Here is a 24372-nt window from a genome sequence, read left to right on the forward strand (position 1 = left end):
CGCAGTGGCGGCTCCGGGCAGCAGGGGGCGCTGTTGTCCAAGTGACGCTCCGCTCCGCTTGAAGCGGAGCAGCAGAAGGAACAAATGGCGTCTCTCCAGTGCGCAGCAGCTGATATGCGACCGCGCACAGCAGCAGGAGCCGCTCAGAGGTAAACACACCGCCTCCGGATTCCTCCGCAGCGAGGACGAGCTTCACATTAGTCGCCGAACCTCGCCTGGACGCGGCGCACTCGCGGAAGTCGGCGGCGAGGGAGGAGGACCGACCCCCGCTGTCGAGCAAAAACACCCCCCCTCCCGCGGTCGCCGATGGTCGTCGGTGTTTGTGTTCCACCGGGGTCCGATCATTTGCGCTGTGGGCGACAGGAGCAGGTCAAATGTTTCCACCCCGCCGCTGCTGGAGGGACACGGTAGCCGCCATGGGCATCACCCCTTCCCAGCCGTCTTCCCGCTCCGCCTGACCGCCTGGCCGCCGCTTCGTTAATCCAATTCGGGAGATCATCTGCTCAGCCTTCCCCGGGGTTCCACCACCAGCACGGCGTCATCCCACCAGCCAGGTACGGCTCCCTGTTATTGTCGCGGCGTGCAGGGGGGGCGGCTGTCGCAGTGAAACGTCTTGGTGTGCACTGCAGGTTGTGTTGCTGACAGACGTGTTCATGTGTCCGTGTGCGTGCGTGTTTAGACGCATCTGTGCTGTCAGGTGGCTGCTGCGGGCTGTGGCGCTCTTTCCTCCGTGCGTTGCATCTGAGCTCGAAACCTCCCGTGTTTTCAGAGCGGATGGCTCCTCTGAGCCCTCAGGGGTCACCAGCTGACCCGCCATTTCCATTTTAAGCAGCGACCCCCCCGGTTCCTGTCAGATTATAGGCATAGTTCTGAAACCAGGCCACCATGAGGAGTGTGGGTTTGTGCTCCCATGCCGAGAGTAAAGGGATCGTGCACGTACTGCTAATTTCAGCAGACGTTTTGGGGTTTTTACCCGTGTCACCGTCACGTCATGGTGCGTTTAAGGGCCTTTTTCAACATTACATTTGGCCTACAGGATCAAGCCTGCTATGCTAATAACCTCTTCATTCTGCGCCATCGATTCTCTCTCCTGTGACATGCTTCCAGTATTATTGCAGGCGTTCCAGTGTAACCCCCCCCCCCCCCCTCCCGGGGGGGTGGGATAAACGCGTCAAACTGCCTCTCCGTCAGTCAGAAACTGGGAAAAAAAGTGGTTTCTATAGCGACAAAACTGTAAACTGCTCCCAGGGTAGGATCGCAAAGGGTTGCCTAGCAGTGACCAGCCATCCCATCGCGGTTCTGCTGCCAAAGTCAGACACAAATATTGACCCTGGAGCTGAGATTTGCCTGCACCAGTAGCCCCTGAACTGGTGGCTGGAGGTGAGCAGCGTCCCCCTACAGACCTGTGGAGTGGCCCCACCCTTGTGGACTCCCGTCCTCGCCGATGCGTCACTCCCCCAGAAGCATTTCTTCACTTGAAAATAAAGACACATTCTCCACACTTGGGGCCTGGACGGCAGACACGACACCGCCGTGCGTGTGTATCTGTGTGTGTGTGTGTGTGTGCGCGCTCCAGTTTTTCCAGTTGGGATTCCTCCAGTTCTTTTCCACATTCTCGCAGTTACTTGTGAGAAGAGCCCAGATGTGTCGGACTAAATTCCTGCTTGAGTCAATGACCACCCACAGATGCTGCGGCTTGACAACACAGTGAAGGCAAACTTCTAAAGTCTTGTTGTGTTCGGCGGCCTGTCGCGATCTGATGAGCATTTTAGCCGTCGCTTAGCAACCACGTTTGGGGGGTTAACACGGAAATGAAAAGTTTTTTGTCTTGCAGGCATGCGGGGACCAAACCAGAGAGACCTGAGCGTGTAGTTATTAAGGGAGCGTCTCCTCTAAAGGTCGCGTGCTGTCTGTGATCTGAAGTGTGTTGCTGCACTGCACCTTTTGGTGAATTGCCCTTTTATTCCGCTGACATTGGTCCATCTAGAGGAGTGATTTGTGTGTGTCATCTGTCTCCGGGGTTTGCCGTCTGCCTGAGCCAAAGATTACGCAACAGCTTAAATGCCATTTCAGCCTGGTGTTGTCAGTGTTAGGGGTGGTGTCACTTCCTAGTTGTTCAGTTTTTGGTGTGAGGAAGAGGAGGGAGTGTTTAAGAAGCTACCAAAATGGCCTCCTGATAATGATTTTAATATGTCAGAGCTAGCCTCTGTGTTTTGGTTAGCATCACGCTCGTCACATTATTCTATGATGTTTGACTGCCTCCGACGTGGTTTAGCTCGTTTTTATTCTTCTTTCTTAGCAAGTCAAGCAGAAATGTCATGATATTCGTTGTTGCGTAGCCTGAAATAAAGATAACATTGTAATTTCAAGGAGAGCCATTTGGAATTTTTCATAGCTGACCTCAATTTTCGGCCTCGAACTCACTCGCTCCGTTTGGACTGGTTACAGGATCTGCTGACTGGCTCCACCGCTTAGCAAGAATGTGTAAACAAATTAGATTCCCACAGAAACGAGCAGCAACAGAAACAGTAACGTTTTCATTTTGAGTCCGGAGCTCAGAACCTGAATGGGACACTTGGAGTGTTGCTGTCGCTCCTCCGGGGCCGTCGCGCTAAAGTTAGCCGCTGCAAAACAAAGTCAGGAAGCAGCACGTCTTGGGTCTTTCCACCCACTCAGATGGACCCGAGCGCCTGTCAGTCGAGCGGGTCGTGTTTCCGTCACGTTCTCACGTTTTTAGTCACCTGGGGTTAGCGACTTTCCTTTACTCCACTCAAACGGAGGCTGTCATCCTCGTTCTGCCTCTTCACAAGTCAACGGTAAGCAGACTTTTGTTCCTATTTATTCTTAATACAAGTGGATTTCTTTTGGGTCTGGTCACGTGATGCCACTTTAATCAATAAATGAAGAGGCGTGATTATGACGTTGTCGGTCTCGGTTTTAGTTGCTCTTTCCTCCGCAGCGTTGAGGATAATGAGCCTGCAGCTCTGGAAACAATAGAATAATCAGTGCTTCTGATATTTCCTCCCCTGCTTATTATTGTCTGATTTCCTCTAATATGTAACATTATGTCACGTCCCTGATAGCGAGCGCCTCATTTAGGCGCTAACGCTGCTCTGGCTCAAAGAGGATCGCATTACTCGGGGACCCAAAAGCCTCTAAATGGGCTTATAAATTCTAATGAGCACATCGAACCATGAGCACCGTGACGTCACCAGCAGAGCCAGCGATGGGACGCTGGCGCATTTCCTAAGGTACCTTTTAGGCTTCCTCCTTGTTTCCCTCCGTGCGTCCGGGGGCAGGAGAAGACAGGATGCGTTATTGTATAGGAGGATGATGATGATGATGTGTTGGCACCGGCATGGCTGCAGATTGAACGAGGAAATTGAGTGCACGCGGTCCCGGGACGACACCAGTTAATCACTTTTAAATGGACCTTGCTCCCGGCCTTGTGATTCCTAACATTGCTTGGGAATAGTTTGGCTGCACAGCGGTGAGAGTAGCCCTGGAGCCCCTCCCCCCCCGTGACCATGAAAACTGGATTGCTCGGCGCCGTGAGTGGACAGCGTCTCAGACGCTGTAATGAACCCGGACGTGCCTTCTCACTTGGAGACAGTCTGATTGGCTCTTAACGTGCACAGATGTGCGCTTCAGTGCAGATCTGCAGGTCTCTGCTGCACCGTCTCTCTCCTCCAGGCTCCGGGCGCGACACTCTGGGACCATGCTAACTGGTGCTGTCTCGTTTAGATGACGAAAACCCAGTGAAGACCGGGCCAGTGGTCCCCACGGTGGCCGCCCACAGCAGCAGAGCGTCCTTAGAATGGGAATAAAGGATTTCAGAGGTCTTCAAAAGCTGTTCAGTTAGAAAAAGCAACTATAGTTGGTTCCATGGTGCGCCAACATATTTATTTGCAGATGTTTCCCACTATGGAAACAGCCCGCGGCTCCTTTTAAATTCCAAAAAGCCTGAAATTAGCTCAAATTCAAATTGGTTCATCCCGTGAATGCGTCCATTGTTTCCATCCGCTCCTGAGTCTGTTTACCGTTGAGGAAAATAGGCGTCCTTTTGGCAAAATCCAGTCGTCCACCCTGGACAAACAAGCCAGCAGGACTCACACGCTGACGCAGGACGGGATCTCGGCGGGATCTCTAACGAAACTTACTTCAAAGGTGGGGAAAACTGGCACAGGAAGGAGGAAACGGTCCAAATTGAGCTAGCAGCTCTAACAGACAACATTCCCAAACGGTGAGTTCTGCCAGGTTTGATTTGTTTGATTCCGGTTTTGGATAAAAGTACACAAGAACTTTAGCCGCAGGTTTTAAGTGACAAAAACACCGTAACATGATGAAGAGGACGGCGTCCAAACGTGTTTGCAGCCAAGGAAGCTGCTGGGAAAAGGCGCTTTTTCAGGATTTTCAGGGAGGTTTTTCCTTTGACAGTAACGTTCGAAGAAGAAGAAGAAGAAACTGGAGAACAGAGCTTCTGAGAGCTGCGGCCCACTACAGCGACGGGCTCGTGTTGGACAGAATCTGCAGGTTTCCTCACTCGATATGTCACAGCCGGGTTCGCTTGTGCAACCAGAACAGCAGGCCGTGACCTCTGCCACGGCCGGAAAGCCTGGAAGAACATTCCAGATTTAATTACAGGTTGGGAGAGAAACTCAACTACACGAGGAAGTTGCATTGCGCAACATCCAGCGCCGAGGTGGGCGGGTCACGCCCAGGAACACACCTTTGCCGGAACTGTGTTGTGGTTTGGTGCAGCAGGACCAGACAAGTTAGCAAATAGGGCTTTAAACACACTGTGTGTGTCATTACTGTCTCTGGAGAACCAGAACTTTGTTGTTGTGGATCAACTGGGTCAGATCTGTCACTCATTGTTGCAGCAACAGTGGCAGGGGACCAGCGAGACTGCAGTCCGGCCTTCTGCCCCACTTACCCCGGCCACTGCCTGGTCCAGCCTGTGGAGGCGACTTTGGATTGTTATGGGCAACACACACACACCCGCACACACACACACACACACACACACACACACACACACACATTCAGGTCATGGTGCTAAAATACATCTGTGTGATTGTGTAATACCTTGAGGGCCAAAAATAAGTCGTATCACCCCACGTCAAGGACAGATGGTTACTGTCCCCATCCACCGTTCTCTCTCACACACACACACCACACACACACACACACACACACACACACACACACACACACACACACAGAGTCTCTCACATGACCTCTCACATTCTAAAAATAGGGTGTGTGTGTTCTTTGTGCAGATCATGCTGTCTGGTCCTCAGTCAAACTTAAGATGTTGTCTTAGGGATGCTGTCAGAGAGGGATCATAGAGGGATCATAGAGGGATCATAGAGGGATCATAGAGGGATCATAGAGGGATCATAGATCTCACAAAAGTACGTTTGTGTGTGTGTGAGTATAAGTTTTAATTATCTTATGAGCACACTGGTATCAGATACGTACGGAAATGTCAAGAATGTCGTAATGTAATCTTTAGAATCTGCCCGAAGACAGAATGTGTCCCCAGCTGATCCGACTTTTATCGATGACATCATCCGTGTGCTGTAAAAAGAACTGTGGCCTGTAAAAAAAGAGGCACCAGAAGGTGGAAAAGGGGGCAGTCTTTTACTGCTTCAATAGTGGGGACGGGACGGGACGGGACAAGACAGGACAGGACAGACAACAGCACCTGGAACGTGTCTGATACACAGAACACTGCTAATCCTTCACTCACATTATGGTGAGAAATAGTTCCGTGAGCTTCCTGTGACATGTTCCCAGTATTCCCACTTTTGAGGCATTGGTTCCAGCTGACCACCCACCTCTCCCTCTCTCCATCCCTCCCTCTCTCCATCCCTCCATCTCTCCTCTCTCCCTCTCTCCATCCCTGCCTCTCTCCATCCCTCCCTCTCTCTCCCTCACCCTCTCTCCTCCCTCCCTCCCTCCCTCTCTCCCTCACCCTCTCTCATCCCTCCCTCTCTCTCCATCCCTCCATCTCTCCCTCTCACCCTCTCTCCATCCCTCCATCTCTCCCTCTCTCCCTCACCCTCTGGAGTGTGTGCTCAGCCATATTTGATTATTTGATTCCCCTGGTTGTTTGTGAGGTGGATCACATGATCAAACTGGTCGGACCAGCTGGGAGGAGCGTGTCCCTCAGGCTGTCTGCGATGGTCTAGCTGTAGGTCACAATAACCCGATCTGAAGGTGCGCGGTGCCGGCTGGGCCCAAGCTTCAGGTAGAATAACATCACCTCAGCTGTTTCTCCTCCTGCTCCTCACCGCCGCCGCTCCTCCCGGCACGCTCCTCCTGGCACGCTCCTCCTGGCACGCTCCTCCTGGCACGCTCCTCCACGGCGAGGACTCCGTCTCCACGTGCTGCATGGAAATGTGACAGCTAGCAGCGCGCGGAGTGGCTAACGGCTTTTCCCCACATTTGTCTCACATTAGGTGAGCTACATAAATAGCCCCTTACGCAATGCTTTGATATGGGATTATATAATCCAGCGGAATGGAGCTAAAGGTGAGCGGAGGAACGGCGGCTTTGTTGGAGACACGTGCTGATGTTTCATATTAGCGGAGCGATGCACGTTGCCGCTGCTCCTGGACTCTTCTGGTCCCTCTGGTGTCGGAGGCGCCGCGCTTTGTCTGCTCACCTGCTTCGCCACAGCTGGAACGAGCGAGCGCACACGTGCACAAATTCATTATTCACATCTCCTGGCAGTTCCGTGGCTGCTCAGGATATAATGGTGATCAGGTCCATTTTCCCCTGCGTGTTGTCTCTCTGGGGGGGGGCAGTGCCAGGCCCAGCCTCCAGCCTGCCTGACACAAACGTGCACAGCCAGCAGATAATGGCTGTATTTTCTCCTCTTCGGTGCAGGTTGATGTGTGACCTCTCGTCTGAAAGCCTGGATCCACCGGTCCAGGTTCACAGGGCCAGGCTGGTCCTGGAGAGGACCTGGACTGAACATGGACCAACGTGTTCCACAGTGATAATGGACACGTGGTGAATAATGCAGCAGGCGGACGCCACCGCACACCGTTTCTCCTTTAGCCTAGAAAGCTCATTTTCCTCTCCTCTCCTCTCCTCTTCCTCTCCTCTCCTCTCCTCTCCTCTCCTCTCCTCCCTCCTCTCCTCTCCTCCCCTCCCCCCTCCTCTCCTCCCCTCTCCTCTCTCCTCCTCTCCCTCCTCTCCTCTCCCCCTCTCCTCTCCTCTCCCCCTCTCCTCTCCCCCTCTCCTCTCCTCTCCTCTCCTCTCCTCTCCTCTCCTCTCCTCTCCTCTCCCCTCCCCTCCCCCCTCCTCTCCTCCCCTCCCCTCCCCCCTCCTCTCCTCCCCTCTCCTCCTCCTCCTCCTCTCCTCTCCTCCTCCCCTCCTCCCCCCTCCTCTCCTCCTCTCCCCTCCCCCCTCTCTCCTCTCCTCTCCTCTCTCCTCTCCTCTTCCTCTCCTCTCCCCCCTCTCCTCTCCTCTCCTCTCCTCTCCTCTCCTCTCCTCTCCTCTCCTCTCCTCCTCTCCTCCCCTCCCCTCCCCTCCCTGGCAGGGCAGATTATAATGAATTAGCCGGTCTCTCTCGGTGTTGTGAGTTTTCAGCTCCAGGTGGTTTTGGCAGCGGGTCTAAAGGAGCTTAGAGCGGAATAAATAAACAGGCTGGTTCCAGTGGTTCTGAAGGGGGGGGGGTCCTCACCTGCCACAGAGGTGCGGCTGCAGCCCCGAGTGCTTGTTGCTGAAGTCTCCTGGTGGCGTCCACATGACCAGAGGTCAGGGCGCCGTCGTCCTGCGTCCTCGACCCACATTTGTTTGTCTGCCTGACCTTTGCCCTCAGCTATGCAAACAAGCCTGACCCGTGCAGCTGGACCTCCACAGGTGATGCAAATGCCTCCCAGAGGCGCGGCGCTCACGGCAGAGTGGTTCAGAGGTCAGGCTCCATCAGCTCCATCTCCATAACAAATCGCCGTTTATGCTTCTGTTTCCATGTTCAGCACCTTGCCCCCCCCCCTGCTGGGGGCCGGCTGGCCAGAGTGATGGATGGGTGCCGCTTTCCTCACCCTGAGTTAGCTCCTGTTGCTAACGTGTGGGGGAGGGGCGTGAGCTATCGTTCCTGTATTTGCTGAAATGTAATGTTGGTCAAAGGTGCCCCCCCCACCCCCCCACCCCTCCCGCCCTTGATTCCTCTCAGCTGTCACATGTTGGCGGCGCACAGGTCTGGGGATGTGAGGAGAGCTGTCTCCGCCCCCTGCTGTTACTGTCCCCCCCCCCGCCTGTGGCGCCCAATCTCTCCTCTTTATTTTTTTCAGCACTTTTTTTTTTCCTTCTCTTCCATAATTTCCCTCCTTCCCGTTGCTAGGCAGCAGCCGGAGAGCTCGGCGGCGCTGACGTCTCGCGTACGGGCCCGAGTGGGTGCTCTCTGCTCTCGGAGCGGAAGGACGGGGTGCGAGGAGACGGCCTAAAATAACCGTCTGGCACAAAAGAGCCCCGGTGACGCAGAGAGGAGCGAGCTGAGATGGATCGGGCCGCCGCTACCACAGTTTTAGCACTTTTCTAGTGGTTTTTCCCTCAGAAAGATGAGTGGAACGACCTGAGAGGTCCAGCAGGCTGGTTTATAAAAGCAGATTCCCACATTCCGGACTTTATTCTCCATCTTCCGCGGAGCAGGAAGTGTCTCTCTCGCTCATGGCTTCATTCGTGGCGCTCACAACCCGTCTGTCTGTCTGTCTGCCAGCTCAGCGGCGGTGAAGATGACCACGGCGCGCTACCGTCCCAACAGGGAGCTGGCCATGGACCCCCTGGTGTCCTGTAAGCTGTGCCTTGGAGAGTTCCCTCTGGAGCAGATGACCACCATCACGCAGTGCCAATGCGTCTTCTGTACTCTGGTGAGGAGGCGTTCCTGGCGTTCCTCTATCCGTGCTGTGTGTTTTCCTGTTAGCATAAGCTAATTCCACATGTGTCTTCATCCCCCCCGCAGTGCCTGAAGCAGTATGTGGAACTTCTGATTAAAGAAGGGCTGGAGACTGCGATTAGCTGTCCCGACTCTGCCTGTCCCAAAAGAGGACACCTGCAGGAAAACGAGGTAGATGTTCGGAAAAACCAACCAGAAGTTTGTTCTTGTTTGTTTCTGATGAGTTCATTGATAGAGGAAAAGGGAGATACTGTGTTGTGATGCTAGTAAATGCTGTTTTATCACCCTAAAATGGACCCGCCGTCTTTGTGATGGTCAATCTGAGCGCTTTCAGGCGGCTTTAATGGATTCGAAGCTACCCTGAAATGTCAGAGAACTTAAGGAAGATCGATCATGGGACTCGGCCTCCTGCCAGCCGGCCTGTTTGTGACAGCAGGGCTGGAAGTGACTACTTGTTTACATTCTCCATTCAGCAGGACATTTTCCTACGCATTCACCTTTAACACCTGGCAGCTGGAGGAGAAGATCGATGAGCAGTTGGCTCTAGTTGCAGCCGTGCTGAAGCTTTCATGTCCTCGTGTCTCTCTCCTCCCTGATAGATCGAGTGCATGGTGGCCACAGAGGTGATGCAGAGATATAAGAAGCTCCAGTTTGAACGAGGTGAGTCAGCGCAGGAGCAGACGCAGCTCCTCGCCGCCGTCCTGAACGAGGTGTCGGCGTTCGTGCATCGGAAGCGATGGCGTCAGCTCCCGACGTGTTTCACCATCGATTCCCAGCGTGGGTTCTCTGCTCAGCAGCCCGAAGCTCGTCGGCTCGGCGCGCCTCCGTCTTCGTTAGTGACGAGGTGTCGATGACGAGCGGCTGACTCAGAGGGGCCTGTTGGGCTTGTAGTTTAAAATATAGATCTGGCATCAGCGGCGGACGGCTAAGACTCGGGCAGGAAGGCGGTGTTCTGTGACAGGTGCTCCAGCTCAACACCTCTCTGGGCTGTAACGGGATCCTGCGACTTAACACCAGCTCCCATCAGATAAGAGCCTGGAAGACCGTCCAAAACTGCCGACTCCCCGCCAGGGACCCAGACTGACATCCCATATCTGACATTTAAGATTAAGAGTGAGGATCTTTAGAAGATGCTGAAATCTGAATTTAGTGTCATAAACTCGGAGAATCCCAGAGAAAACGTGTCTAAGATGCTCCCGCAAAGAGAATCCCACCGTTTCCTTCAGCTTGATAAACAGATGGGCGACTGTTTAAGATTTTGCTCGTCTCCCTGTTCTGTCAGAGGTGCTGTTGGACCCGTGCCGGACCTGGTGCCCCTCCTCCACCTGCCAGGCCGTGTGCCAACTAAAGGAGACAGATTCTCCGGCGCTGCCCCAGCTGGTCCAGTGCGCCGTCTGCGCCCTGGAGTTCTGCTCGGCTTGCAAGGCCAGCTGGCACCCTGGGCAGGCCTGCCCGGAGAACATCCTGCCCATCACCTCCTTCCTCCCGGGAGAGAACAGGTACTGCTCCTGACACCATCCTGCCTTTTGTATCTGTGTTGAATGAGCTTATTTAGCCTTAACCCTCTCATTAGCTAGTTTAAACACGGTTCCTTCGTATCATAGATATGAGCTACTCATAAATCATACATGAGAAAATGTTCAGGTGGCCTGGTGATACCGTGTTAGCCACAAGCTAATGCTGCAGAGGTTAAGATCGATTTCTGCCGCTAGCACCACTACAGCAGGGTGTTAGCTTCAGCTGAAAATGCAAAAATTAGGTGTATTTAGCTTTAGTAGAGTGCAGCTATTGTCATTTATCTGTCGCTGGCTGGGGTTTGCTGCGCTCAGCTTCAATTAGCTGAAATGAACTTAACTGCATTTAGCTAGTCTGTAAAATTGAATTAGATGTAGTAGACTGAGACGGGCCCGTTTCCAGATCATGGATGTATTATCTGGCGTTAAGCGCTGCAGTGTTCCCTGACCTGAAGAACATTCCTCTTTCTGCTGAGATCCAGGAAGGAGAACGGATTAGCGGGGAGAACGGATTAAGAGTCCACTGTTGGCTAGAATAGAATATCAGAGTTTCAACTTTTAAGATGTCTCCTAATGTGGTGACATCACCATCCCTTCACCCTTTTTCTTTCCCAGCTCTTTTTACAAGAACGAGGAAGACGACGCGCCGATCAAACGGTGTCCAAAATGCAAAGTCTACATCGAGAGGGACGAGGGCTGCGCACAGATGATGTGCAAGAACTGCAAGCACGCCTTCTGCTGGTACTGCTTGGAGTCCCTGGATGTGAGTTGGATGCTGGAAACGCTCCTAATGTTCACCGAGAGCTGAATTTCTCCTGTGAAACACGATTCTGCAGTAATTCTGCACACCGGGGATCCTCAGCGTAGGCATTATTTGTTTGCTTTGACACTAACGGCTTTCATTATCAGGATATTGCAGCTTAGCCTTGGTCTTAATAGGAAAAAAGAGGCATTTCCTGTTTTTTCTAGGGATTAATTGAGCCCCGGTGGCTTAAAAAGTCTTAAACATGTGAGCACAACAGCCCACGAGTCATTCAGAAAGCAGTTTCCCCTGTATCTGTCTGCCTGCTGATGGTGTGTGTGTGTGTGTGTGTGTGTGTGTGTGTGTGTGTGTGTCTCAGGATGACTTCCTCCTTATCCACTACGACAAAGGGCCTTGCCGAAACAAACTGGGCCACTCCAGGGCGTCCGTCATCTGGCACCGGACACAGGTGAGGACGCCTCTTCTCACACACTCCCCTCACGCTCTTCTCCCTCCAGCATGCGGACACACACGTGCCGCCCCTGCCCCCCACCCTCTCGGTCTGACTCACACACTTGACAGGCCGCCGTTATATTGACTACACAAAAGGGAAAAGGGACGGCTCAGACGGCCTGAGTGTCCCAGTGTCCCGCTGTCCCTTAGTAAGCCCATTATGTCCACTGTGGACTTTAAACCAGGTTTACATAACCAATAAACAAAGGGAATGATGGATTTCATAGACAGGACTGGCTGGTAAATTAGATGTGAAAAGGAAGATTACAAACAGGGATTGAGCAGACATGAATTTTTCCCTAATGCTCCGTTTTAACGCCACCAAAGGGGGGGGGGGGTGTTATTCAGTTAGGTTAGCATGCACGCTAGCATCTGTTACCCAGTGGGGGCAGGCTGAGTCATACAGTATGATTACAGTTCTGCTGGTGGAAACAAGCTAGGGCTTCACTGCTCCCTCCGCCTTTGTCTCTTGTTTCGCTCCCCTTGTTTAACCCTGACGTGTCCTCCCTCCCCATCTCGCAGAATTAGAATGGCTCCTCTCTTCTGCCCTCATAAATGCGACATATACCTGCCCCCCCCTCCTTCCCCATGAAAACCAGTTTGGAAACGTGTGTCTTGTTTCTGTGCGAGTGGTGCCATCGTTGCATATGCAGAGTGATAAACATCTCCGTACGCTGCTTTCCTCCGTGATAGCAGCTCCTGTCAAGCAGCAGTAATGCTAATAATAACCCGCCCTCAGAGACCTGTTCGCGTGTGAGGCTACAAAATGACTTTTTGCCCTTTAAAATGTGCGAAAAACCACTGAACTGTGATTAAACCCTTGTTGCAGCCACGTGACCGCCTGTGAGGCTGCTGCTGGTCCTGTTGGTGTCTTCCGCCCCCTCGTGGCGGGCTTGCGCACCTTCACTGCAGCGTGTATTTATATCCGTGATAACCCAACAATATACAAAATTATTGACCACTGATTTTAGTGGCTGATCTTAAATTGCACTGATGGTGCTGCGGTGATAAGAGCAGTGATGTCATATGTTGCCGGGACAACTAATAAACCTGAACAGAAATAACTGATTAAAAAAATGGTGCTTTTTGAACCCATCATACCGTCTTGATGTGTTGCCACCTGCTGGACATTATGTGGAACTGCAGGTGATTGGAACCACCGGAAAAGAACATTCCCAGTTCCTGCCGAAACAACATATGAGTCCATGTTGTCAGGATATGAGTGCATAAGTACATAAAATTATTCTTTTGAAAATGACTAGGGTAATGTTTAAATTTCCATCCCCTCCCTCGTTTGCTGACCCTCGTGTGACTACCAACAGATACATAAGGCCACAAGATATATGAAATATCAGAAAGTGGTTCTCTAAGTCTCTGAAAGCAAGGTTGTGTCTGCGGGTGTGTTCACAGGTGGTGGGGATTTTCGCCGGTTTCGGGCTGCTCCTGCTGGTGGCGTCCCCGTTCCTCCTGCTGGCCACGCCCATCGTGCTCTGCTGCAAGTGCAAGTGCAGCAAAGGCGACGACGACCCGCTGCCGACCTAAAGGCGCCCCCGGAGGCCGAGCAGGGAGCCAGTTCAAGGACGCGCCGTCCTTCCTTTTTATTTCTTACTTTGTCAGCTCTGTTCTGTCCCTCGCTTCATATTTTTTGGGCTGAGCCTGCACCGGCCCCGGCCGCTCGGGGATCCATCGCTCTGCATGAGGGGGGGGCGACCTCGGCCTTCTGAGAGGAACAAGTCGGACTAGTTAAGGGGGCGGCGTGTTGACGTGCGACGCTGCGGAGGTTTGTGCCGGTGCTGGGTCGACAGAGAAGGGGTAAAGACGCACTCTGTGGTGCAGGGGCACCGCTCCATTCTCGCTCTGTGTTGTGGGTCTGCCTCCCTCTCCCCCAACCACGACGGCCCACGTAGCTCTGCAGTCGATCCGTAGCATTAGAGCATCACCGCGCGCTTGGCGTTGGCTCGAACTGCACGTGGGACGTGACTCTGACGTCGCGTTCCCGACGGAGGTCGAGGAGGGGGGGCGCCGTCTTCACTCCACTCGATGTACAGCACGTGGTTTTGATGATGTCAATGTTTTATAACCTGTCGCTTTTAATAGAACCGTGCGCAGAATAGTCTTTGTGTTGTACTTTTGAGTGTTTTCCAAAGTCCAAGACGAACTTATTAAAGGGGAATGCCACTCAAAATAAACATACGCTTCCTCCTCAGAAGATGAGTAAACTCCAGGTTCGTTCTTTTCCCTGCTAAAATGCTTCTTTCATCGTCGTCGTGGCCAATTCTGATGCATGTTAGTCACTTTTCAGTCCAGATTGAGTGGTACTCCTCTTTAATGAAAGCATTGATGTAAAAACTCCAAATCAGAGGACCTTTTATCCACATGTTGTGGAATCCTTGTGAATATTACACTAAATAGATGTCAGTAATGTGGGTGTTGGCCTCTAGGTGGCGGTGTAGCCAAATAGAAATGCATAGCCTTAAATTGAGACTAGCCAAAATCAGGCATTTCCCCTGTGCATTAAGAAAAATGTCGTCCAAATCAGGAATAATCCCAGGGAAAAGCATGTTTTCAGCTATGACAGTCACTGAAGCCCTTTATCTCGAGATGATTCTATGATGTCCTTCATATACGTCACCTGTTTTGTGCTGTTCAAAGCTGATTAGAAGCAGCTGCCCCCAAATGACAAACTTGCATACGTCTTTGTGTTTACTTTGGTTTTTGAAATGTCTCGGTCTTCTGTTATTTTCCTCACCGGTAGGTTGAGCTCAGACGACGAGCAGCTGATCTTCACCAGGATGTGCAAACACAACGGTGAAGCTGCTCTCTACTGTATCACTTTATCTATGCAAGTTTGTGGCTGAGCGCTCGTTTGAGGTGTCCGCCTGTTCACGATGGGCGGGTCGGAACGGCGGAAGCAGCAGCAGGTCGTCACACGTGTGCATATCATGATTTCATTTCATCAGGGAGGGAGGAAGTGGCCCTTACCTTCAACAGCGTTGGGTGGAGAGACGTCCTGAAACCAGGATAACCAGGATCAATTAACACGGCATCATTTTAGTTGGAAGAAGCGATTTGAGTCTGATCCACGTTCCCGTCATTGTTCTGTGAGCTTGTTTGGGTTTCACACGCAGCCATTCCAACGTCCGAGAAAGCCATTTGGGACCTGGCCTGCAGCTAATGTAGCACGTCGTGATGGATCAGCTGAGGATCAGCAGTAGCCAAACAACCTTCGGCTCCGACCTGAACTTGGCTGATCGGTTTTATCAAGTAGCGTCAAATTTCAGGCGCCTCGCTTCTGATCTGCGTTGCGTTCACTGACCCGTCCTGAAGCTTGAGCACAATTTGATGCCAAACCGCTCCAGTTTTTACATTCTTGTTCAAATCGGTGCTTCAGCCCCATGAAAACCACCTCGACTCCACAAGGTTTCTCACTTTAACCGACGATTGTGCCAAGCAGCTTTTACTCCTAACATGATCTGTGTGTGTGTGTGTGTGTGCGTGTGTTTACGGTGCCTGCTTCGTCACCCGGGGGAACCTGAGGGGTTCTCCAGCAGTTCTCCTTAGTTCCGTTCCTCGGCGCCGTTCATCAGGTGCAGATGCTGCGTTATGCAACAAACAGGAAAAGGGCCAAACGGAGAGAAGCGAGCGTCGGCGCCGGTGACGGCAACATCCTGGGTCCAGTGAGGTTACAAGGACAAACTTCTACAAGATGCATGTTTATTTTTCCGTGTTTATATCACAATATGGTAGCCTCTCTGGTAGCATCACCTTTATCACCCAGCCATTGGCTTTTAAAGAAATTCTTTTGATGTTCTGTTGCTGTTTTACTACTGATATTGTCTGATTTCCTGTTTTATGAGCACATGATTTGCCCTCAGGCCTGATTAATCGTTCGTTTCACACTGAATTGTGTCGTACAGGTTGGGTTTAACGTTATTAAATGAGGATTTGTTGAGATTTGACGGAAATTTGTCAGAGTTAATCCACAGTTCCACTAACACTGTGACAGCAGGTGTTAAAGGTCGTTTCTGTGATTATTTTTTAAAATCTCATTTATTCACTGCAACGTTTAGGGGAAATGGCTCCCCCTGGTGTTAGAGGTGTGTACTTCAAATTTAAAAAAGAAGTCTTGGTCTGAAAAACATCACAGGGACAAAATAATTGAAGCACAATTTTTTTTATTTTTTTTTTTTTAATCCCGTGTAAATATTGTTGCACGGCTTCTGTATTACACTTTGCCCGTTTCCATGGATACAGCAACAATAAAAGAAGACAAATTACAGAAAGCCTGTTCTGATCACAACGTTCTTTGTTCTGCTTGATTCTTGCCTTCATATTCCCGTCAGGTTCACGTGGATGTTGATCTTTTGTCGAGGTCTTCCGGGGAACGGGTCACTCCCCCCCGTCTCGCCGCCTTTGTGTCTATTTCCTGCCAGATGCGGGATCGGGAGCATTAACGAGACAACCCTGAAAACGAAAGTGCAAACGACGCTGATGCATCATCCCCTCCCCAGCTGTTCCCTGTTTGGAAGCCTTTCAGCCAATCAGCGGGCCGGACCACAGGAAGTCGCCATCTGTGGGTATCGCGGCGACGATCGCCGAGGCTGATGTGAACGAGGTGGACAAAAGAGCCGAACCGCGGGGAAAAACAGGAAGCAGCGAGCCGGGCTCCGTCTCCGAGAGCCACGGGGCCAGAGCACCTGCTCAGACAGAGCGGGACGTGGTGGCGCCGCCAGCTCCTCCTGGTACCGAGAGGAAGAAGGACAGAGATGTGGCCCAGATTCAGAAGTGTTCTGCTCTTGTTTAGTGAAGACCTCTCTGCACCCTCCCAGACATGTGGTACTCTCGGGGTGTAGGAACGTAAAAACATCTGTCTTCCATCAGCTTATTGCCAGGTGAACCTCGAGGAAGGTCTGGAAGCCCTAAACATATTTAAGTAGTTGTGATGTGTCCATCATAACGGCTTCATAAAGAGTCGAACCTCTGACCATGATTTTGCTCCACCGGGGGGAGCATCAGCACCTAGAAGAGCCTGCACATTCATTATTCCTTCATCACCTAAAGTCTTAATTAAGAGGCAGCTTCCTGCCAGCAAGAGTTGCCTTCCACCAAACTGGGGGCTTAGGTGACGTTGACCAGATTGCCAGGAGGGGGAACTAGAGAGCTGTTACAGAATCACAGCCTTGCTCAGAGGGTGAAGATAGGGGTCAAAGGTCAATCTGAGATATTTGCAACCACATTTCAAAGCATTAGCCAACAGATCAGGTGTAACTGAGGGCAAACGTAATCAAATATCCACCACAGAACGTCTTCATCACAGCGGTATGAAGCATCTTTCTCCCTGATGACCAGCGCTCGCCCCCCAAGGAAGGACTCAAGTAAACATGAATCGACATCTAAAGCTGAGAGGTCCCCTCTCGACGGGGGTGAAGGGTTAATAACAGGCCTGAGCGTGTGCTTGTACGTGCACGCACAGTACGCAGGGCTTTAATTGTGACTGGGGGCCATTGTTGATCAGCCGATGACTGACAGGAAATGACAGAGGCCCACCCCCCGTCCATTTAATCCCAGCGTGTAACGGCGCTGCACGGCGTCCCCGAAGCCTCTGACACCTATTAGCTCTCATTAGCTTCCCGCGGTTCTGCGAGGCAGCACAGCGGCCTGTCAGATCTGCTACAAAGCCATGTACAGTATTTGTTGATCTTGTTCCACTTGACTTGAAAGGACCGGGCCGAGCACCGGGTTCCTCACCCGACACTGACGCATCTGGGGGATCTCCGGTACCAAAGCTCAGCATGAAAGAAACCGACATTATGAGACTTGAGATGCTTTGAAAACTAGATGAAAGATGAAAAGAAGAGTCTGACGGACGATCGTCTCCAGCGCCCTCTGGTGGCCGTTTAGATGTTTCGCTACAGTCCAACAAAAGACGCTAGAGTTGGAAGGGGGGTTGAAGTAGTTGGCGTTTCAAGTTATTCACACAGATAAAAATCAGAGAAGAGTTGCCAAGCATCAAATTTACCCCGAGACGGGGTGACAGGTCGTGACTGACGGATCTGAGCAGCTTTAAATGAAGCAACCAGGAAAAAGGAGCCAGCTAAGTGAATATTCAGGCCCAAAACTAGAAGATTCCTTGAGTTTTACTTATCTTTAGTATGAAGGGAAAGAAAAACCAAACAGGTCTACAACAGCTCTCCGCTTGCCACCTGTCTCATTCCTCCCTTCTCGCCTTGATTTTATCTGGGAGAAGTTAGCCTGGAGTCATTCACCTGAGCCTCCTCACCTGGCCCCCCCGACGAAGCCTGTTGGGACGGCGCGTCTGCCTGTTAAAGATAGCTGCTGCGCAGGAGCGCTGGGGAGGGGAGCAGACTCTGTTCTCTGTCATGGCGAGGTGCGAGAACAGCGAGATCCTGAGGGGTTTTGGGTTGGAGGAGAGAAAACATCATCCAAAACAAACGAGGCGGAGTTGATGCCAGGTGGAGAGCCGAAGGTTGAAAAGGATTCAGCTCGCTTCAGCACAACAGATTCCACTTCAACGCGTTCTCTTTCTTGTTTAGGATGTCAAAGATCAAATCAAAGCAAAACAACACCTTTGATGTTCATCCAGGGTTCAAAGAGATATTTCGTGGGAGAGAATTGGATGGATTTTTCAGCACATTCTCATGTTTTTCCTGGCTGTGGGTGTGTGTTTGGATGGGGAGGGTTGAGACCATCAGCCAGCAGGGATGACGGACGGTACAGGGCTGCTACCATCAAGACAGCTTCCAGCCATGCACCTGTTCCTTCATCTCTCTCTCTTTCTCTCTCTGTCACACACACACACACACACACACACACACACACACTAACCAGTCAGTCAGTCTCCCCTTCTGACTTTCCTCTAATCAAAGACTAACTGAGGTTCTACAGCTTAAGATGCAGCCATATTGAAACGCAGATGTGCCCCCACAGCTAGTCCCTGTGTTTTCCACTTAAATCATCATTCCCATCAACCAGCATCCTCAGCGATCCCGCCGGTCCCGCCTCCCACCTGTACATCAGCTCCTTAGCGCTGCCTTCAATATCGCCTGAGCGTAGAGTCGTTTCCAGCGCGCTCCTCCGGCGTGCCCTCTGTCAACAGCAAACTTTGTGAAAAGCGAGCTTAACAGGCCGTGAAAGGGCGGCACAGATGGCTACATCCTGGGTGGTAATTATCAACCACTTCCACCCGACACATGCACGGAAAAAAGGAAACAAGCGAAGGTGCTGCCTCCAGGTCAACCGACGCCGCAGACGCGTCGCTGCGATCTCTGGCAGGGGGCTCGACAGTAACTGACACGGAGGAAAAGGGCCTTCTGGAGTCGAGACAGCCCGCCGACGGGGTCAGAGGTCAAGTGCAGCAACAAGAGGAGGATTTCTGGCTCGAGCGCACATCAGCTCAAGCGGAGGTCTTCATTAAAGCCCAATTCCAGTTCGCAAGAAAACGTTTGTTTTGGTTTTTTCACTAATAAAAGATGATTTAACTGAATGTCACATCTTGTTCAACGGAAGTTTTTTATTAAAGCTTTTTAATTGCTACACAAGTGGGTTCACTCCAACGGCGCCCACAATAGACAGGCAATAAAAGCCAATTAGTCGGGAGCGACACCGGCGGCGCTAGGTGTTGCTAATGGCTGAGTTTATGTTCGCGCCACAAATAAATGGTTTTTTTTGAAGAGCTTAACCATTTGTTTAGCTGCAGATCTATTAAAATAGAAGGTGACAGCTAATTTCAATCCTCTTTAATTTGGGGCAAATTGAATACGCTACAAGGTGATCGGCGGAACCCCCCCACTCCCCGCCCGCCTCATGCAAAAATATGTAAATGCTGCTGGTATTAGAATCTTTGTCTGGTTGTCATTCTCACATGGGGCACATCAAAGCCATATGACCTGATTCTGCACCTGCTGTTTAATTAAATTTACAAGACAGACACAGTCTCCACTCCCGGTGATGTACAAATCTGGCGTTATTACCCCGGCACCGTAATTTACAAGGCAATTTACTGCTGGGCGGTAATGGTGCCTGCCAAAGTGCTCCCTCTGAAAAGATACACAAACGCGCGACAACAAGTTATCCCTCCTGAAGACGGCAGCGAGAATGCCAAGACCGTTCATGAAAATGTAACTACAGCAGTCGAGATGGCGGCGCCGAGGCCAGCGAGGCGACTACGGGTGGTTCTGAGGATCAGTCAACAGGATCATCACTAGACAGCTGAAATAAATGAATGTGTATAAGTACATACCTGACTGGAGTACAGCCTGCCTTCCTGTAGGAGGCGTGGCCTGATGGGGGTCATCTTCAGTGGGCGGAGCCTGATTAGTCACCTGCAGGAGCTGCAATTATATTGTATGTGAATATTTTCAGGCCAGTTTTTGTGAGAGAATACGTACTGTCGTCCTTTAAAGCGGGTCAGATTATTGCTAAATGTCGCACAGTTTGTTCGACAGTGTTGACAGTGTCTAGAGGCTGAGGACAGATCTCTAAAGCTGCTTGTTCATCCTAAAACCACTCTGAATGAATTCTGATGACTTCCAGAGGCCACAAGTGTCAAACTTCTGCTTTACTGGCAAATCTTTACCCATACAAGACATGCAGAGGAGTGGAACTGTTACTCTCAAACACTAAACATCAGTATCTTTGCTAAAAAGCCTTGTTAAAATAAGGGTTTGCAAATAAGTGTAAAAAGTCAGTATATTTATCTATAAATATTTTTTAAAAAGTATCTGTATTATCTATGTATTTAACGTTCGTATGTCTTTTTTAATGAGGAACTTACCGAAATAAAGCTTGATATATAATATCTAGCCTTTTATTTTACGATTATCCAAAGGTTTAGCCTTTATAAACCATCCCTGTCCAGAAAGCCCCGGTCTCACATGCTGCTGTTGTAATATTCTTATACGTTTTTCACTTATTCTATATATATTATTATTCTATATTCTATGAAAAGCTACTTGTTGTCTCTCATTTCCAGAAAGTCTGTGTGTCTTCTTTGTTGTATTTGTTTTTAAGGGCCGTATCAATCAGCGTTATGGACATCAGTGACCCCTAGCGGTGGGTATGATGTACTACACCCACTGGCACCGCTCACATACTGTAAGAGATTTGGCTTCTGGGCTTGAAAACTGTTGTAGTAAGAATGAAAACTTTACCAGCTGAATTAATATGGTTGACGGGATGTCTCGTGCTTGAATTAGTGTGTCCATATAACACTAAAGATTTAACTTTATTTCCGAAAGGTTTGGTAGTACACAGTTCAATGGATTTAATACCAGATGTGTGTATGTGTGTGGAAGATGCGAGTGCATCTCGACTGGTGGTTGCATGTGAATCATGTGAATGTGAGACATGCCCCTAGCTGCATCTGAGTGTGCATCTCAGGCAATCCATAATAGATGATGAAATTTGGCAAGCCGACCAGCCTTATGGTCCTTTCCTCCTCCTGCAGCTGCTTGTTTTCCCAGAACTCATCTGTGCTGCTGACCAAGAGTTGTGTGCATATGTGTGTATATCTGAGGCAGAGAGAGAGAGGCAGAGAGGGAGAGAGAGACAGAGAAAGAAAGGGAGAGAGAGAGACCGTGTCCGTATGTCACTGTCTTTGCCCACAAGCACTCCACCAGCATCTTTCCATTCCTCAATATGTCAGACTTGAATATGAAAACAGAAAACTTTTTCATCACTCAGCCACCATGTGCACATATGGCCACAAAGCTGAGGGCAAACGTCTGAAGTTAAGTGGAAAGGCCAGAAATCAGCAACAAAGCACACAAAAGAGACTATAATTCCAAGGCCACCAGTACAATAATACATTCGCTTTAGCAGATTTGATATGACTGTGATTATGTTGCTAAATAAACTTCACAGAGCTGTGATCAATGGTCTCTAAAACAGCTCAATAACCTTCAGAGTGAGAAGTGGACCTGCCTGGTCCAAGTGGCTGCAGCTAGCAGCCTGCCATCGAACCGATATGGATCTTAATTATATGATGCTAACCATTGGCTGTGGACACTACTCTCCATGAGTCTGATGGCCAAACCAACCTGCTGGGTGGGAACGGGAGCAAACAAATTTATCACGATTACTCTCCGTTTGCACGTGCCGATGTGTCATATAGCAACACTTTAGTCATCCCTGTAGGAGCCTAGAGTTTGGGCTAAATAAAGGCTGTTACATGCTCCAAGAACCAAGAATGTTTGTTCTTTCTTTTGGTCTGGGGCCTTTGCAGCATGTAGCTTGTGCACAATTCCAGCCGAACCTTTTGTTGTCTGAGAGCAATTGTTTGAGTGGTCAGAAATTTGAAGTGGGTGTGGCTAATGCAGTAAAACAGAGCAAAGTTGACTGGCGTGAACACTGGATAGCCAAGAAGAAATCGTAAAACTTCAAATAATCCTATTAAAGACAGCTGAAGAAGGTGACGCGGGGGGAGGGGCCTAACACAGGAGTTCGATGTGACGTAAGGAGAAATATGCTGACTTTGCTCTTGTTCTCACAACCTTGAGAGAATGACCAAGCTTCTCTGTTCTTGGAACCACAATGATCCTAATTTTCCTCATTTTTCCCCCTGCTACACCTATAATCAAAATCCTAAATCCTAATTTTCCTCACAGTGGACTCACTCCTGTGAGAGGCCCTGTTGCCTTGGTGAAACACTCCATGCTCCCTAATGGATGAGACAGATCAAGACTTCCTGAGAACACACATTCCTACTGCACTTTTTGACACATTATCAGCTTTTCCAAGGCTTTTGGCAAACACACTAGTTTCAAAGTCACTGACCCAGAAAGTTTGAAGTTCCTCCCTGCAAACAGTGGTGAGCATTCTGCCATGATTGATGGGAAAGGCCTGGCTGGTTGCATAGGATGCCAGTGTGCTGGCTGTACAGCAGCTGTTTCCACCAGCTCGAGGATAGCAGAGACTGGGAAAAAAAAGAGTGAGGGGGGATGAAAGAGAGAACGAGAGAGGTCGAATGGGAAGCAAAGAGAGGGCATGAGGAGAGAGGAGAGAAGAAGCCAAGTCTACCTTTCTTCTGCCCTTCAGGCAGACCAGGTGTCTGTAGCTTCGTGCTGAGTCGTACCACACAACCTGGCACGGCGGATCCAGAACAGGTTCTCCTCATCGTTCTCTCCTTCCCCAAGGATGGCCACAATTAACACATAGCACCCGGTGCAAGGCGCACGGAAAACATGCCGAAAATGACAACGCCGCGAGCCGCAGCACATGGAGAGTGAAACAAAAAGAGAGTGTGGGAGCCAGAGAGGCACACCGGAGGGCTGGTTTTATAAAGGTGCAGGTGCAGGATTTGAGTGACTGCCAGGCTGCAATCTCCTTTTGGTTCCATATTAACGCTGTCAGCTTTTTACCTCCGCTCTCCTCCCCTCACCTGCGCTGCTCCTCACTTCTGTGGATTTGCTGTTTTTCAAGTGCTCGCCTCACGCCCGAGAGAAGTGGAACAAAAACCCGCAGCCTTGCAGCCATCCTTTTATCAAACTCTTAGATTTGTTTTGCAAAGTTCAGCCATGAAACAAACGCCAGAAAAATCCGCCCGCAGCCTCCTTATTGGCCCGTTTACATGGCCACAGAGCACGGCTTACAAGCTGCAGTCCATTTTTCGGATTTCTTTTGGATGATAGGCTCAAACTTTCCATTATTTTCAAAACATCTTGTGTGTAAGAACAAAATAAATCAGATTAATGGGCATTGGAGAGAAACATAGATGTGTTAATCTGATCTAAATTGTCTCACTTGCTCTTTAAATGATCCCTTGAATGGTCCGATAACTCCAGAAATCAGGTCACGATCAGATTTTTCATGGTCATTTTTGCACTTCCAGCAGGGCATCATGTGTGAATGCAGCCACGGTGGACAGCACGTGCCTTAATGTGACATAATTCACATGCGCGGCTGAAAAGGATGACCTTAAAGATGATTTCCAACCAGTCCGGTTTGCTCCTCAGTGATAACACGTGGGAACGCGCGCGCTCACACACAAACTGGAAAGCTCTCAGATCTCAATCAGCCAGTGAAAACTCGTACCCGGCGCATCTGTCTGCCACCTCAAAAACAGCGACCTGTTAAAAATATCCTCGCTCTGGTCAAACCGTGCTGCACGCGGGCCCTCGCCTGTCCCACCGAGCACGCGGCGGCGACACCTCTGCACACGCCGCCATCTTATCTGTTTAATTAAGCTTCCGTTTTATCACACCGTTTGTTTTTTCTTCCTCCCGCAGATGTTTGCCTTCGTACTGATGGTTTATTTTTAACCGGCGAGACAGATGTCTGCTGGCGACAAAAGCAAAGTTTTGAATGCGCTGAAACTTTACCGTGAAAATCATCACACAAGCGCGTGTGGATTTGAGACTTTTCCGGATAATAAACAAGGCACTGTTTAATTCCTGAGGGAAAATTACAAGATGGGCACTCTTCCACGGTTAAGGTTTGGCTGTCTGTTTACATGGAAACACCCTGACGGTACCTTCCTGTGCCAGATCAACAACAACAACGTGTGTATAACGGCAGATTCTACACTACTACTGTATATCTAAGTGGGATGAATCTGTGTGTACGCGAGTGTTTCTGCATTGAACAAACGTGCTGCCAACTAGTGGCCTGGCATGAAATCTAAAGTGGTTCAATGATTTGTGCAGTTTTCAAAAATGTTTCCATTTGTTATTTTT

The 24372-nt window shown here is 50.3% G+C and overlaps 1 protein-coding gene and 1 long non-coding RNA gene across 5 annotated transcripts; one reads left to right on the forward strand and one right to left on the reverse strand.

The window, feature by feature from the left end:
• The first annotated feature begins 55 nt into the window (after positions 1-55).
• Positions 56-15963, forward strand: rnf144aa (ring finger protein 144aa). 2 transcript variants are annotated; one of them, XM_057058276.1, is made up of 8 exons: positions 56-554; positions 8735-8885; positions 8978-9082; positions 9511-9571; positions 10194-10410; positions 11041-11188; positions 11547-11636; positions 13091-15963. In XM_057058276.1, exons 2-8 carry the CDS (start codon positions 8751-8753, stop codon positions 13220-13222), a joined length of 888 nt encoding a protein of 295 aa, XP_056914256.1. In that variant the 5' UTR covers positions 56-554; positions 8735-8750; the 3' UTR covers positions 13223-15963. The 2 variants fall into 2 exon arrangements, with proteins under 2 accessions (XP_056914256.1, XP_056914257.1); XM_057058277.1 differs by lacking the exon at positions 56-554 and adding an exon at positions 1517-2816.
• Positions 15839-23851, reverse strand: LOC130539731 (uncharacterized). Of its 3 annotated transcripts, XR_008954207.1 has the most exons (4): positions 22718-23848; positions 22475-22613; positions 19941-20031; positions 15839-19737 (listed from the first exon to the last, which is right to left on the reverse strand). It is a non-coding gene; the product is annotated as an uncharacterized LOC130539731 (long non-coding RNA). The 3 variants fall into 3 exon arrangements; XR_008954206.1 differs by having other exon boundaries at positions 15839-20031; positions 22718-23851; XR_008954205.1 differs by lacking the exons at positions 22475-22613; positions 22718-23848 and adding an exon at positions 20475-22452.
• Between the last annotated feature and the right edge of the window lie 521 nt (positions 23852-24372).

Source organism: Takifugu flavidus, chromosome 16, assembly GCF_003711565.1.
Source record: "Takifugu flavidus isolate HTHZ2018 chromosome 16, ASM371156v2, whole genome shotgun sequence".
Lineage (NCBI taxonomy): Eukaryota > Metazoa > Chordata > Actinopteri > Tetraodontiformes > Tetraodontidae > Takifugu > Takifugu flavidus.

Coding starts and splice junctions, on each gene's coding strand:
- rnf144aa (XM_057058276.1), top strand. CDS start 8,751: ATGACCACGGCGCGCTACCGTCCCAACAGGGAGCTGGCCATGGACCCC. Junction 9,572..10,193: donor GAAGCTCCAGTTTGAACGAG/GTGAGTCAGCGC, acceptor CTGTTCTGTCAG/AGGTGCTGTTGGACCCGTGC. Junction 11,189..11,546: donor ACTGCTTGGAGTCCCTGGAT/GTGAGTTGGATG, acceptor TGTGTGTCTCAG/GATGACTTCCTCCTTATCCA.